The 14,875-nt window shown below is 61.8% G+C and overlaps 2 protein-coding genes across 3 annotated transcripts; one reads left to right on the top strand and one right to left on the bottom strand.

Moving 5' to 3' along the window:
• The first annotated feature begins 1,171 nt into the window (after positions 1-1,171).
• Positions 1,172-11,222, top strand: ECEL1 (endothelin converting enzyme like 1). 2 transcript variants are annotated; one of them, XM_015637365.3, is made up of 18 exons: positions 1,172-1,391; positions 2,774-3,659; positions 5,304-5,372; positions 5,528-5,638; positions 6,222-6,314; positions 6,544-6,668; positions 7,061-7,283; positions 7,424-7,522; positions 7,620-7,694; positions 8,137-8,240; positions 8,446-8,504; positions 8,638-8,689; positions 8,798-8,865; positions 8,972-9,096; positions 9,344-9,409; positions 9,614-9,709; positions 10,217-10,293; positions 10,526-11,222. In XM_015637365.3, exons 2-18 carry the CDS (start codon positions 2,916-2,918, stop codon positions 10,623-10,625), a joined length of 2,286 nt encoding a protein of 761 aa, XP_015492851.1. In that variant the 5' UTR covers positions 1,172-1,391; positions 2,774-2,915; the 3' UTR covers positions 10,626-11,222. The 2 variants fall into 2 exon arrangements, with proteins under 2 accessions (XP_015492851.1, XP_015492852.1); XM_015637366.2 differs by having other exon boundaries at positions 1,172-1,301; positions 10,526-10,625.
• A 103-nt stretch (positions 11,223-11,325) lies between these two features.
• On the bottom strand, positions 11,326-14,807 carry LOC107208699 (intestinal-type alkaline phosphatase-like). Its single transcript, XM_015637370.3, has 11 exons — positions 14,542-14,807; positions 13,884-14,000; positions 13,655-13,770; positions 13,282-13,456; positions 12,967-13,139; positions 12,750-12,884; positions 12,589-12,661; positions 12,371-12,505; positions 12,069-12,260; positions 11,850-11,960; positions 11,326-11,763 (listed from the first exon to the last, which is right to left on the bottom strand). The coding sequence occupies exons 1-11, from the start codon at positions 14,603-14,605 to the stop codon at positions 11,501-11,503; spliced, it is 1,554 nt and encodes a 517-aa protein (XP_015492856.1). The 5' UTR covers positions 14,606-14,807; the 3' UTR covers positions 11,326-11,500.
• Positions 14,808-14,875: the final 68 nt, after the last annotated feature.

Below are 14,875 nucleotides of genomic sequence, written 5' to 3'. Positions count from 1 at the left end.
TGTCTGTCTCATGAGATTCATGATTCTCTCATGATTCTCTCATTTCATCTGCCCCATGAAAGCTGCAACACCTGAGCTCGTGTTTAGTGTGCCAGGGTACATGAGGATGGCAGTGAACGCTTGAGTGTGAGAATGTGCGTGGAAGCACAGAGTGTGTGTCTGTGCTGCTGCATGTCAGTGTGTGTGGGTGTACATGTGATGTACATGTGTGTGCCACTGCCTGTGCAGGTGATGCTGTGTCTCGCTGTTGCAGAAGGCACCGTGCCCGGGCCGTGCCCAGCACCCCAGCACGGGAAAGCGCAGCCTCAGCAGTCCCAGGCATCCAGAGCCATGCCTGGGCCAGCCCACAGTGCCCGCAGGACAAGACAGTAGGTCCCACATCACTGAGCCACCTGTGCCATGACAAGCAGGGCCCCATGCCACCACGCAGCACCCAGTATGTGCTGTCCCTCCCCAACACCCAGGAGATCCAGAGCCGCCCCTGAGCACCCAGGGATGTGCCAGCATGGGAGGGTGAGGGTAGCAGGGCACCCCTGAGCAGGACAGGCAGGACGGCCGCGGGGTGCCAGAGTACCCAGGCACTGCAGGGGGGCACCGTGGGAATTGGTGGGCTATAAATCTCCTTGCTGGGCCCCCCCGTGGCAGAGCAGCTCACGATATTTATGTTGGGGATTTATCTGCAATGCAGTTTAATATTCCCGGACCTTCCCGTGTGTGTTTGAATGCACAGCTTCCTCCTCGTGCCACCCCGTGCCACCCCCGTGCCCACCCTCTCACCCGGAGCCTTCCAGGCTCCGTCTCCTGCCCACCCACAGTCCCGTCCCCTTGCACCCACCCTGGCAGAAGGGACCGGGACAGGACGGGCCCCCCAGGTGCCCGGGCAGGGAGGGGTGTACCGCGCCGCCGGGATGCTCCTGGCACAGGTCGTCGGCCGTCCCCACCGGTGCCCCTCCTGTGTGTCCGGCTGCCGGGGGATGGGCGGCAGGGTCCCCGGACGGGAAATGCCAGGAGGACTGGCACTGCCAGCCCTGTGCCAGCCACCCCCCCCCCCCCCCCCCCCCCCCCCAAGACCCCCCCCCCCCCCCCCCGCCCCCGCCGCTCCGCCAGCCGTGGCGCGGGGCGCGGAGCGGAGCGCGCAGCCGGACGGGCGGCGCGGGGCCGGCCAGCCCCCGGCAGCCTCCTGACACCCTCCGAGAGAGCCGGTGAGCACCCCCCGGGGCCCCCCGAGCAGCCCGAACAGCGTCCCCGAGCATCCCGGCAGCGTCGCTCCAGCATCCCGGCAGCATCCTCCAAGTATCTCGGTGAGCAAACGACGAGCGACCCCCGAGCACCCGCGTACTTCCCGGGCAGCAGAACGAAGATCATCCCCCTGGCATCCCTCGAGTACCTCGGTGAGCAGCCCGCGAGTCCCCGTGCCTGCCGGCAAGTACTCCGCGAGCATCCCCCGAATATCCAGGGCATCATCCCGGGGAGCACTTCCCGAGCATCCCTCGAGCAACCCTCGAGCATACCCCCAAGCACCAAAGGCATCATCCCGGCCGGCGTCTCCCTAGCACCTCCCGAGCATTTCCCTACCATTCAGGCAAGCACCTTCCCGAACATCCTGGGCAGGCAGCGTCCTCCGAGCATCGCGGGCAGCATTCCCCGGGAACCCCCGAGCATCCCCTGAGCATCTCGGGCAGCGTACTGAGCAGCTTCCTTCGAGCTTCCTGGGTAGCTCCCTGGCCCCCCCACGCCTTGCCGTGCCGGCTGCCATCCCCGCTAACTTTCCGACGGCAGCAGCTCCCTGGCACGGGCACAGCCGGGCTGCTGCGCTGGGGCACAACTTTGCCCAAGTTGCAGAAGGAACGGGGGCACGGGGGAGCCCCGCTGTGGGGATATGGCCACCTCCCGAGCAGCTCTTTGTCCCCAACCCATCCTCCCTCACCTGCAAATCCGGATACCATTCTGCAGCAAGCAAGAAGTGGGGTCTCCTTTTGAAACCCTCCCCCCCCAACCCATTTATGTCCCCACCCTCCTTTCCCTATGGGCAGACCCCTTCCTCCCCAGCATGTCACCCCTGACAGACACCCCTGCCTGTCGGACAACAGCCAGAGGAGAGGGGTTGAGTAGATGGTGGTGGTGATCGTGGGGGAATGCTGTGAGGTGTCCATGGGGTCCAGGGCTGCCCCCAGACTGGAATTAACTTTGTTCACACATCACGCACCGCGCCACAATTTGACACAACGCAATGCAACACGGCTCACCACCACCTTCCATGGCACAGCACCATCCATGCAACCCAGCGTGGGGCCACACAACCTGAGCCAGCCCACAGCACCCCAATCCAACGCCTCCTCTCAGAAATCTCCCCAAAGCCCCTCTTCCTCATGCTTCTCACCCCATCCATACCCCACCCAGAGGGGCTGGCAGCTTGGGAAGGGTTCTCATGGTGCTGAGTTTGGGTTCACTGGAACACCCTGGACCTCCACCCAGCATGGGTGCTCTGTCTGGAGAGCTGTTGGGGTGTGTGGGGGTGTGAGATAGCTGTGCCAGGGACTGAAACCTGCCATCATGCAGGCAGGACCCTGCCCTGTCACCAAAGGAACTGGCAGAGGGGACAGCCATGGGGTAGAGGTGCCACTGAGCCCCTGGCACTATGGACAGTCCCAGTGCCAGTGGTGGGGCATACATGGGGATGGATATACAGACAGCAATGACGACAGAAGCAACCCCCCCCCCAGCACTTGCTCCTCCCAAACCCCCCCTCATCCATCTCCTCTGCCTTTTCCAGGAGCTTCCTGACGCAGCTGGACATCACCACTTCCCCATGGCAGCCACGGCTCCAGCATGAACTGTGGGCTGCCTGAGCCTGCCCTCCACCTGCCCTGAGCCCCCCACACCAGTGCTGCTGGCAGGGAGTCCCATCCCCGGCCATGGAGAAGACCTACTCATTGACAGCACACTATGATGAGTTTCAGGAGGTGAAGTACGTGAGCAAGTACCAGAGTGGGACCCTGCCCAATGGCTTTGCCCTCCAGCTGGGTGCAGGGGCCAAGAAGCGCCGTGGGGGACTGCCACGCTGGAGCCGCCGGGAGGTCTGTCTGCTCTCAGGGCTGGTCTTTGCTGCGGGGCTCTGCGTCATCTTGACGTGCATGTTGGTCCTCAAGTACCTGGCGGCCGAAGGGGACAGCTACTGCCTGGAGGGGTGCCAGGAGAAGAAGGCCTTCCTGAGGGCATCCCGCTTCCTGAGCGCCAACATGGACGCTACCATCGACCCTTGCCAGGACTTCTACTCCTTCGCCTGTGGCGGCTGGCTGCGGCGACACGGCATCCCCGAGGACAAGCTGGTGTACGGCACCATCGGGGCCATCGCCGAGCAGAATGAGGCCAAGCTGCGGGCGCTGCTGAGCCGCCCCGTGCGGCGCCGAGCCCGCGCCTCGGCAGAGAGGAAGGTCAAGGAGTTCTTCCGCTCATGCCTGGACCGGGCTGAGATCGATCGGCTCGGCCCCCGGCCCATGCTGGAGGTCATTGGGGAGTGCGGTGGCTGGGATGCCCCTCCGGACCGCAGGGACATCAACGAGCTGCTCTACAAGACTCAGGGTGTCTACAGTGCTGCCGTGCTCTTCTCCCTCACCGTCAGCCTGGACGAGAGGAACACTTCCCGCTACGTCATCCGGGTGAGGGCACCGTGCCCCTGCGGCTGTCCCCTGCCCCGGCCACCCACCAGTGCCGCTGCCCGATGTCGCTGCCCTTGCTGCAGTGGCACTGGGTGCCTGTGCACTGGGTGGGCTTGGCTGCAGCACACGGCAGGGGTGGGGACCCCTCCTGTCCCTGGGGACACTCCTGTCTTCCTAGCATGGGACCCCCTGTGTCAGGCTGCTCTGGGGTGAGGGTGGCACCTCCAGGACCGGGCTGGTGACATGGGCAGGGGGATGTACAGAGTGAGGCAGTGCCTCATGCCTGGGTGCTGAGGACAGCCCAGCAGGGCACCGGGGTCTCCAGAGTGCTGGCGGTCAAGCCCCTCACCTTGGCATTGCGGCTGCCGTCTATACACAGGGGGCAAGGCCCAGGTAGAGGCAGGGAGATGCCCACCAATCCCTCAGCACTGTGCCAGGGCATTTTCCTATGGTGTTCTCAGTCTTTCCCACCCCTGCCAGACCATGTCCCTCACCCTGTGGTGCCACCAGAGTACAGGTGGGCATTATCTGGCTGTCCAAGTCTCTTGGTGGGTGTGGGGGTGCAGTGGTGGGCATGGTGGGAGCACAGCAATGGCACAGCAGGGATGCCGTGGTGGGCTCGGTGTGGGCACGGATGAGGGCATAGTAGGGACAAGGTGGACGTGGTGCTCATGGTGATGGCGTGGTGGGGGCGAGGTGGTGATGATGGGGAGGGCACTGGGGGCACACAGTGGTGGGGAGGAGCCGCTCCGTTCCCTGTGAGATGGTGGGGCTGTGAGAGATGAGTGTGAGCGGGTGTGCGGGGCTGCCGGCTCCGGGCCGCGGCTGTGTGACACTAGAGGGAGCGTCTGTCACAGGGAAAGGGTGGGCGGCTGAGCCGGGACCGGGAGTGCGCGGGGTGGGACACGGTGGGCGTGGGGGGGGAGATGGGTGTGACAGCCAGGGCTGGGGGTGTCGGGGAGGTGTGATTGGGGGTGGGCGTGCGATGGGTGTGAGTGGACAAGGTGTACGAAGGGGACTGGGATGTGTGTGAGGGCTGCAGGTTCAGCACCCGTCTGGGAAAGCCAAAGGGGCAGGAGTGATGGGGGAGACGGGGAAGGAAGGCTGGGGGTGCCCGTGGGTGTGCGGGAAACGCTGCGGCTGTGTGAGTGGAGGGGGACTGGTTAATGAGTTGTGGGGAGCTGAGACAGAGAGAAGGAGAGGGTGCATATGGTTACAGCACAGCAGGGGTGTGTGTGAAGAGCAGGGGTGTCCATGCAGCTCACCATGCAGGCTGCAGCATAGGAGTGGGGTTGGCCATGGGGCAGGTGTGGGGACATCATGGGGCAGAGTGGGGCAGAGAGCAGTGGCAGCATAGGGCAGGCTATGAGGCAGCCTTTGTGCCAGTCAGGCCATGGAGCAGGGACCTGCTCTCTGCTCACACTCCCAGCCTGGTGCACACTGCCTTTTGCAGCTCCAGGAGTCTCTAGCAGGAAGGAAACTGAGGCACCGATGTGTCCATTCCTGGGGCTGTTCCAGCACATTGCCATCCTCTGGCTCCAGGGACACCAGAGGCACTCTGTGACACTGGGAATGTGAGGGGTGCCTGGCTCAGCACAGCCCCTCTCCCTCTGCTCACCCACTGCCATTGTCTCTTGTCCCCAGATCGACCAGGATGGGCTGACCCTGCCTGAACGGACCCTCTACCTTGGGCAGGATGAGGAGAGCGAGAAGGTGAGGGGGGCACAACCATGCCTTGGGGACACCAGGAGAGGGACCAGCACCCAGCATGGTTGGCAGACAAAGTGCACCCCCCTGCCAGCCGTGCTGGGGACTGGGGTGCCACAGGACAGTGGAGGGTGGCACTGAGCATTCTTCCCTCTGAGTAGATCCTGGCTGCATACCGAGTGTTCATGGAGCGACTGCTCACCCTCCTGGGGGCTGAGCACGTGGAGCAGAAAGCCCAGGAGATCCTGCAGCTGGAGCAGCACCTCGCCAATGTAAGGGGGATGCGTGCCATGAGCTTTGGGGTGGCCTTGTCCAGCCCTTGGATATCCCAGTCGTAGATTTTTGGGGATGTCTGTATCTGCTTCTGAGCAATTCCATTCCAATCCCTTCATGGGGACTTCCACTCACAGCCCTTGGGGACCTTCATACTGGAACTTGGGGATCTCAACCTCTTGAGGACCTCATGGCAGAGCTTCAGGGACCCAGTCCCACATCCTGAGAACCCCCAGTCCCAGCACTTGGGAAAATCCCTCCAGCCCTGCATCTACTTCTTGTGAGGCCACTCCAGGCCTTTGTAGACTCCATTTCCAGGTCTTGGGGACCTCAGTCTGCACCATGGGGGGACATGTGTGCCCATTCCTCAGATAACCCAGTTCCTTGGCAACCTTTTGACCAGCCCTCAGGGTCCCACTGCCAGCAGAGGGTTCCTGGGGCAGGGAGTGGGAAGGATGGGGGTCAGTACCCACATCAAGAGATGTCCTGTTGCCCCAGAGCTGTGCCCCATCCCAGTGTACTATCCCAGTGTCACCCTCAAGGTGGCAGTGGGATGGTGACAGCCATGCCCACCGTGTGCAGATTACAGTGTCTGAGTATGACGATGTGCGGAGGGATGTCGGCAGCATGTACCACAAAGTGACCCTGGCCGAGCTGCAGCGCATCACCCCCACGGTGGGTACCCCTGGGGCCAGCCTGTCACCCTGTTCCCCCTCTTCCTGTGCCCCACACTTGTCCCTGTCCCCCTGCTCCATGCCCACAATGCCCACCACCCTTCCCAGTTAAATCCACTTGAGGATAATGCACTCCTCTGGTGGGAGGCTGGAAAGCCTGGAGGGGGTTTCCTCCAGGGTGGCATGGAGTGGGGGTCCCCATGCCCCCCTGACAGTGCCTGCCCTGGCAGCTCAAGTGGAAGCGCTTGCTGGACCGCATCTTCCACGACAACTTCTCGGAGCAGGAGGAGGTGGTGCTGCTGGCCACCGACTACATGCACAGGGTGTCCGACCTCATCCGTGTGACACCCAGCAGGTGAGAGGGGCTGGCACCCCCTGTGCCCCTTTCCCAGCCTGGCAGGGGGCACAGGACAGCTGTGCCTGGAACCTCCCACCATCACCCTCCTCCTGGGAAGGCCGAGCTGAGCACAGAAAAACTGGGAAATCTTGTGGGAAAATGCACTGTTGTGAGCCCCACAGAATCCTGGTTGTGGCTGGACACCTGGTGAGGCACTCATGCTAGAGGTCACCAGACTCATCACACATCAGGGAGGGACATGGTGCCTGTCCCTGTGCCCCCACCAGCCACAGCCCCCTGTGTTCCTGAGCAGAGGTGTCCCCGGGCAGGGGTGTCCCCATCCTGGCACATGCTCCCACCTTCCCCTGTGCCTGGGGACATGCTGGGGGCTGACCCTGTCCCTGTCACAGGATCCTTCACAACTACATGCTGTGGCGCATCGTGGTGGTGCTGAGCGAGCACCTCTCCACCCCGTTCCGCGATGCCATCCATGAGCTCTCCAAGGAGATGGAGGGCAATGAGAAACAGCTCGAGCCGGGTAAGATCTGCCTGAGCCAGGCCAACAAGCACTTCGGCATGGCCCTGGGAGCCCTCTTCGTTGAGGAGCACTTCTCCTCTGCCAGCAAAGCCAAGGTAGGTGATGCTGCCTATGGGCATGAAGCCACCACGATCTCCCATCACCTTGCCAAAGTGCCTACTGCCCCCACCAAGGGCTGTCTGGCCAGTGATGGATGGTGGAGATGCCATGCCAGCACCATGGTGACCCACCACAGGTGCAGCAGCTGGTGGAGGACATCAAATACATCCTTGACCAGCGCCTGGATGAGCTGGACTGGATGGACGAGGAGACACGGAGAGCAGCTAGGGCCAAGGTAGTGGCCCCCAGCATGCACTCCTGACTTTGGCCCCATCACCAGCACAGGGGCACATGGGATAGGGGCCTGAAGCCACCACTCATTTTGCCCACAGCTCCGGTATATGATGGTGATGATTGGGTACCCTGATTTCCTCCTGAAGCCAGAGGCCATCGACAAGGAATATGAGGCAAGGGATAGCCCAGGAGCATGTGAGGGCATGGGTACACAGAGGGGGAAGATAGTACCCACATCTGCATCAGGGTTGGTGGAGATGCCACCCCAAAATGAGCCCCCTCCTGGTGCTCACTGGGCTCACTGCTGGCAGGGTGCCCCACACCAGCAGTGCCATACAGTGCCTGGGGCCTGGGATGGTGTCTCCTTCCCCACACTGCAGCTCCCAGAGCTCAGCCCCATCCTCAGCAGGGGCTGGGGGTGCCAGCATGGCCCAGGGACCTCATGGAGCTGACAGAGAAGCAGCTGTCCCTGTGGGGACACTGCACGGGACATGAGAACACACTTATCACACATCCACACAGTCACCGAGGCTCAGAGAGGTGGGAGGACACCACAGGCCTGCCCTCCACACTCTTGGGGCTGGCATCTCCCCTGATGTGGCTGTGCCCCCCCAGTTTGAGGTGGATGAGAAGACCTACTTCAAGAACATCCTCAACAGCATCGCCTTCAGCATCAGGCTCTCGGTGAAGAAGATCCGGCAGGAGGTGGACAAGTCTGTGTGGGTATCCCCTTGCCTTGGGGGGACATCGAGGGGCCCAGCATGGTGCCACCAGTGTCCCCTGTCCCCATGCCCAGATACACCCCACAGGGCAGAGGGGCACAGGAATGACAGGAGTACCCCCCTGTTGCCCAGCTCTTCAAAGGGGTGGCACTTCCATGTCCCTGAGTGCTCTGCAGCCCAGCACTGCTGTCTCTCCTTGCAGGTGGCTGCTGCCTCCCCAGGCACTGAACGCCTACTACCTGCCCAACAAGAACCAGATGGGTAAGCACTGCCCGTCCCTGATCCGCCCCTGGGGAGGATCTGGGATGGGGACAAGGCCCAGGGTTCCCTGGTGCTGGGGGACACTGTACAGGGCAGGGTGACACCCAGCTGCAATGTTTTTCTATATCCCCAGTGTTCCCTGCTGGCATCCTGCAGCCCACCCTCTACGACCCCGAGTTCCCGCAGTGAGTGTGGGGCTGGGGATGACCGGCGGGTTGCCGTGTCATGGGGTCACCCCCATCCCTGCCAGCACAGTGCTCTCCACCCTCTGACCTCTGCCACCCACCCAACAGGTCACTGAACTATGGTGGGATTGGCACCATCATTGGGCACGAGCTGACCCATGGCTACGATGACTGGGGTGAGTGTCCCTCCTATATCCTGCCGGGATGTGAGGATGGGGTGAGGCAGCCAGGCAGGACACCTGGGTCCCTTGGGACTATTGGAGGTGGCGCTTGCCTTGGCAGGGGGACAGTACGACCGGCACGGGAACCTGGTGCACTGGTGGACGGAGCGGTCGTACAGCAAGTTCCTGAAGAAGGCGCAGTGCATTGTCAACCTCTACGACAACTTCACTGTCTACAACCAGAGGGTGAGAGCCCCCTCTGCTGCCGGGCAGTGCCCAGCAGGACACAACTGTCCCACGGTGGGGTCCCTGCTGCTCCATTGCTCAGGGCTGGGTGCCTGCAGGAGAGCTGACTATGCCCTGCCCAGCCCTGAGACCCAACAATTCATCACACCTTAGCTTGGAAATTCCTCAGGGCACTGGGCACAGCCTCGGTGCTGGGGTGGGGATGGGGACACCTCTGTTCATGCTGTAATTTATCCTCTCTTGGCAGGTGAATGGCAAACACACACTGGGGGAGAACATTGCTGACATGGGGGGGCTCAAACTCGCCTACTACGTAAGTGTCCCCCACCCTGGGTGTCACAGCCATGGGGCAGCTGCTTATGCCATCCCTCTTGAGTGGGCAGGAGATCCCCCCAGCCCCTCCTTCCTCCCTGCAGCAAGGGCCAGCCATGATCCTCATTGCTGGGAGTTTGGGGTGGGTTCAGGGTGGGTTTGGGGGAGTGCCCAGGCCATGCTGAGGGTACCCCTTGTTCTCCAGGCCTACCAGAAGTGGGTGCGGGAGCACGGTCCCGAGCACCCCCTGCACCACATGAAATATACACACGACCAGCTCTTCTTCATCGCCTTTGCCCAGGTGAGCCCCTGTCCTCCTCACATCTAACAGGTATTGGGGCAGGAGAGTCACCTTGTATGGGGCCAGCAGCCCAAAGGATGGTGCCATGGCCAGGAGCTGGACTCAGCTGCATCAGCAGGTCCTGGGCTCAGGGTACAGAGCTCAGACCTGAACGAGCACCCCACACTGTCCTGTTGCTCCTGTGGACCCTACAATAATAAATTAGTGTGCCCTCCATGACTTCCAGAGGCTCCACAGTAACAAATATCTATGATCCCTAAATTCTAGGAAAGCCTGCAGCCAGGCAGCTTACAACCCCATAGACCCTACAAAAACAAGCACGACTCCACATTCTCCCAACCCAATTACACCATGAACACAGGCTCCTGGGAGACCCTACAATAACAAATTCAACCAGGGCATCACTGCCCTCAATCCCTGGCAGCCAGAAGGGCCATTGTATCCTGGTGGTTGCCAGGACCCAGAATGCCCCATGTGGCTTGTCCATGGAACCTTTCTCCCCTGCAGAACTGGTGCATCAAGCGGCGATCCCAGTCCATCTACCTGCAGGTGCTGACAGACAAGCACGCCCCGGAGCACTACAGGTACTGGCTACTCCCAAAATAGGGTGGGATGGGGGCATGGTGGCTGCCAGCCTTCCCCAAAGATGTCATTGCTGAACAAAGTGGGATGAGCACCCTTTGGAGTGCTGGTGCAGATTTTGGGTGATATCTCTGGGGCAGGGCTGCTGGGGTGAGCATGTGCCCTGAGTGGGATGCAAGGCAGCAGTGTGGGGGCAGGGGGTGCCCAGCTCCGAGGTCTCCCCTCTCCTGGCAGGGTCCTGGGCAGTGTCTCGCAGTTTGAGGAGTTTGGACGTGTCTTCCACTGCCCCAAGAACTCGCCCATGAACCCGGTGCACAAGTGCTCGGTGTGGTGAGGCCAATGCCCTTCCAGCAGGCTGGGACCCTCCATCCCCACCCCTGTGACACCCTGTGCCCACTCCCCAACTTCCCATCTCCCCTTCCTATTCTCCAGGTAAAGGGGGTGCCCTCGGGTGTCACAGGGGGTCACCCCAAAGGCAGGAACCTGCCATAGGGGTGTAGGCAGCAGAGACACTTGGGTTGGGCAACTGCCTCCTGCCCTTCCCCCTCCTACCCACTGCCCTGCACACTGAGGGGTCCTCATTCCCCACGGAGGAACAAGGGCATGCCCAGGCACACCTGTACCCCCTTTTCTGTCCATCCAGCCCAAACCATTCACCCAGCCCTACCACATCCATCCCAGTGTCAGTCAAAGCAGGGACAGGACTCCAGAGTTTCCATGGGGGTGCCCCATGGCAAAAGCCTCCCCTGCACAGTGCCCTCCCTGGCATTCCCCATGCCAGCCCCTTCCTGTCCATGCACCAGCCCTGCCAGGGTGGGGCACAGCCGCAGAACCAGGGCTGGGCAATGCCAGCCTGCCTGAGAGCATGGGCACACAGACATTGCTGTACTTTTCGCTGCTGTTTCTGGTCAATAAAGCACTGGATATACTGGATGGTTGCCAGGGGCCGTGGCCAGGGGATGGGAGCAGTGGGCAGCACCCCCAGCCCTGCCCACATGGCACAGGCACCCCCACTCCATGAACACACCATCCCACCAGTGTCACACCCCTTGTTTATTGAACACCCCACTGCCTGGATTCACTGTCCCCATGGCTGCTGCATCCAGGCCAGGGATGCTTCAGAAAGCTGTCATCTGCCCGCAGGTGCCACACTGTGGGGAAGGGAGGGGAACATGAATCTGTCCCGTGGGGGCCCCTAGGGACATGGGATCAGTGGAAGAGGGGTAGAAGGAGGGGAGAGAGGAGCAGGGCCAGGGGCGTGGCGCGGATGCCAGGGGCAGAGTTCCCTTGGCGGCAGTCAGTGTAGGGCTCGATGCAGGCGGCGTAGGCCATGACGTGGGCTACACAGGTCTGCTCCTGCACCCCGTGGAAGAGGTGGGCCATGGGACCCTTGGCCAGGATGGCCACATCCTCACCACCATGGCTCTCCGACTTGAGGGGCACGGCCGCCTGCTGCAGGTAATCGAACTGCACTGGGGAGCAGAGAGAAGGGGGTGAGAGGAGCAGCAATGGCCCCCAGCCCCACCCCATCACCCAGCCATGGTCCCTGTGGCCTTACTGGCTGTGTCTGGGTCCACGTTGGGTCGTATAGCGCCTGGGTATCCCGGCCCATTCCCGTAGAGGATGGATGTGTAATTCTTCTCGTCAATGGCTGTCTTGGGTGCCAGAGCTGGGGAAGGGGCAGTGGAGGGTCAGACAAGGAACACTCCTATCACCCCTCTGGCCACAGTCAGGGTGTCGCAGGGCTGGCAGAACCCAGAACAGGGCAGAGCCCCACCGAAGATGGAGGAACCACGCAGTGTGTAGCCACCAAAGGAGAACACGTGTGAGTGGTCAGCGGTGACAACAGTGAGGGTCTCAGCCTCGTCTGTCAGGGTGCCTGCCCGCTCGATGGCCCGGTCAAACTCCACCGCCTCCGTCAGTGCCTTTTGGGCTGCGCCTTCATGGTGGCCATGGTCGATTCTGCCACCTGCAGATGGGCACCCACGGTGGGCTGGGGACCGACAGCAGCACACCCAACTCCCACCCCCACCCTACACCCCCCTCTCACTGGCCCCACGGGCACGAGCTCCAACTTATCTTCCACAAAGAGGTAGAACCCTTTGGGGTTCCTGCTCAGGATGGTGATGGCTGCCTCCGTCATCTCACTGAGTGATGGGTCCAGGGTGGCGTTATGCACCAGTTCATACTTCATGTCCCCAGGTTCAAACAGACCTGTAAGGGGATGAGGTGGGGACAGCATCAGCACCTGAGTGTCCCAGAGCCTGTTGGGTCCTGGGACTGGGGTCATTTGTTACCCATCAAATATTTCACACTGGGGTTGGCCGCAGCAGCCAGCATCTCTGTCCTGTTCCAGACATAGCGGGCACCCTGTGGGCAAATCCCTCTGGGGGTTAGTGGGTGCCTGGCCCTGTGCCAGGGGCAGTGGGCAGAGGACCGTCCCTGAGGCGTCACTCACTGGCCGTGCCTCCAGCCACGTGTTGATGAGGTTTTTCCCATCCTCGCGTATCCCGTTCTGCCCGCTGTCAGCGGGGTACTCAGGGTCCGGTGTTCCCACAGGGCTCATGTATTTCCGACCACCACCCATGATCACCTGGAGGGGATGAGGTGGATGAAGCATTAGTGGGGTGCCCTGAGAGGGCTCTGTCCCTGCCCTCCTCCTCCCGTGCGCTCACATTGATGTCGACGTTGTGGACCAGCTGCCAGGCGATGTCCTTGCAGCCCTGCTGCCGCGCCTCCTGGGGCATGCTGGAGTCCGCGTACCAGTTCCGGTCCACCACGTGCGCATAGGTCCCCGAGGGTGACGCGTGCTGCACCCGCGACGTGGTCACGATACCCACTGACTTCCCTGCCAAACCCCACTCATCAAGCCCCACCGTGGGCAACACAGGATCCCCACCACCAAGCTATGGGATTCTCATGGGGGGAAAGCCCCCAGCGTGGCAGCCCTTGTCCCCACAGGGTCCCCCCAGCCCTGCATCCCTCATTACCAGCTTTGCGGGCTCGCTGCAGCACTGAGATCACCTCGTTGCCGGCCGTGGTGTTGCACTGCAAGTATCGGGCGGCCGCGCTCACCCCTATGGTCTTGTAGTTGCCCTTCACCCCGCAGAGATAGGCTGTGGCTGTCGACGCGCTGTCGGGGACGTGCCTGTCCACACTGTAGGTCTGCCGAGGATAGAGGGGCTCAGGGCAGGGGTCCCCAGTGGGGTGTCCCCCGAGCACCCCCTGCCATGCTCATTCACCCACCCATGGACACGTGCGGGATGGGGAGGGACCCCATGCACAACATGTATACAGCCCTGGGGTGCCGGCAGCCCCGTGCCTGGGATCACCATGGCCCCTTTCCAACATGCTGCAATTTACCTTAGAGAGAGCCACGTAGGGGAAAGCATCCAGGGCAAGAGGGGTCTCAGGGCCCAGCTTCCCCTGCAGCTGCGCCTTTAGGATGCGGGTGGCTGTGATGCTGGGGATCCCAAATCCTGGGCAGAGAGAGGGTCCTGGTCACCCTCTGGACCAGGTGCCCTCCAGACATCCCACTCAGCAGAGTACTGGCCATGTCAGCCTGCCTGCCAGGAGTGCCAGTGGGACTCACCATCCCCAAGAAAAAGGAGTAGGTTTTTAGCTTGGCTTATCCTGGGCTGGATTTTCAGGGAGGCTTCAATGGCTGCAGCTGCCTTCTTGTTCCAGAAGGATGGTTTCTCCTCCTCCGCTGGGACAGTGCAAACATCCATCAGTCCCAGCTCACCAGAGTCTGCCCCCCCAGGGAACCCCTGCAGGGTACCCACACCCCAGGGACACTTGTTCCCTGGGCACTCCCATGCTGGGGCCTCCTTTCACATGGACCAAGTGGTTCGGGGAGCTGTTTGGGATGGGGCGAGACCATGCAGGCTTGCACCGACTGCTGGACCCCAGGGTCCTGGGGCAGGGAACAAGGGGGACAGCAAAACTAGATACGATGGGACGGTTATCTGGCAAGTGGGATGGGGAAAATCCATGGTAGGGAGTGGTGATAGAGGATATAGGCACTTCCCCTAGACCAGCCCCCGGCACAAAAGCAAGCGAAAACCTGGGGGAAAATTGGTTCAAAAACCCCAGAAGAGCAGGGGTAACTAACCCCCATTAATCCTTGTTCAGCTGGGCAGCCTCAGCTTCCTTCCCCAATTCCTCCTTGTGGCCAGCCAGGCTGACACCCTGCTTCCCTGGACACCCACCACAGCCAGCCGGCCACCCATCCCCATGCTTGTCCCCACCTGGGATGATAGCGGTGCTGAACCCTGCGCAGAGGCAGAGGATGAGAGATGCCAGGAGCCGCATGTTGAGATCTGACAGGCCAACGCTGCTGGCAGTGTCTGTAAATACAGCAGGTCTGGGGAGGGACTTTGGACAGGGATCAGCCCTAGCAGGGTGTGTGCTCCAGCGCGTCTCTGCCGAGCAACTCGGACAAAGGCCGGGCTGATGGCACCTCCTCGGCACAACCTCCTGTGGCTGATGGGCACTGATGTGCTTGGGACACAGTCAGATGCAGGGAAAAGAGGATGTGCAGTACTGGCAGGAAATCTTGCCCTGGCCATGGTGTCACGGTGT

The sequence above is a fragment of the Parus major genome, chromosome 9 (assembly GCF_001522545.3).
Source record: "Parus major isolate Abel chromosome 9, Parus_major1.1, whole genome shotgun sequence".
Classification (NCBI taxonomy): domain Eukaryota; kingdom Metazoa; phylum Chordata; class Aves; order Passeriformes; family Paridae; genus Parus; species Parus major.
The sequence above is the reverse complement of the archived record's forward strand: the minus strand, read 5'-3'. Positions and strand labels throughout refer to the sequence as shown.

Excerpts from the sequence above, each read along its gene's own strand:
- ECEL1 (XM_015637365.3), top strand. The coding sequence starts at position 2,916 with ATGGAGAAGACCTACTCATTGACAGCACACTATGATGAGTTTCAGGAG. Across the intron at positions 5,373-5,527 it reads AGGATGAGGAGAGCGAGAAG|ATCCTGGCTGCATACCGAGT; the intron begins GTGAGGGGGGCA and ends CCCTCTGAGTAG. Across the intron at positions 7,284-7,423 it reads CCTCTGCCAGCAAAGCCAAG|GTGCAGCAGCTGGTGGAGGA; the intron begins GTAGGTGATGCT and ends GACCCACCACAG.
- LOC107208699 (XM_015637370.3), bottom strand. The coding sequence starts at position 14,605 with ATGCGGCTCCTGGCATCTCTCATCCTCTGCCTCTGCGCAGGGTTCAGC. Across the intron at positions 13,140-13,281 it reads GCAGCGAGCCCGCAAAGCTG|GGAAGTCAGTGGGTATCGTG; the intron begins GTAATGAGGGAT and ends GGGGTTTGGCAG. Across the intron at positions 11,764-11,849 it reads CGTGGACCCAGACACAGCCA|TGCAGTTCGATTACCTGCAG; the intron begins GTAAGGCCACAG and ends TCTGCTCCCCAG.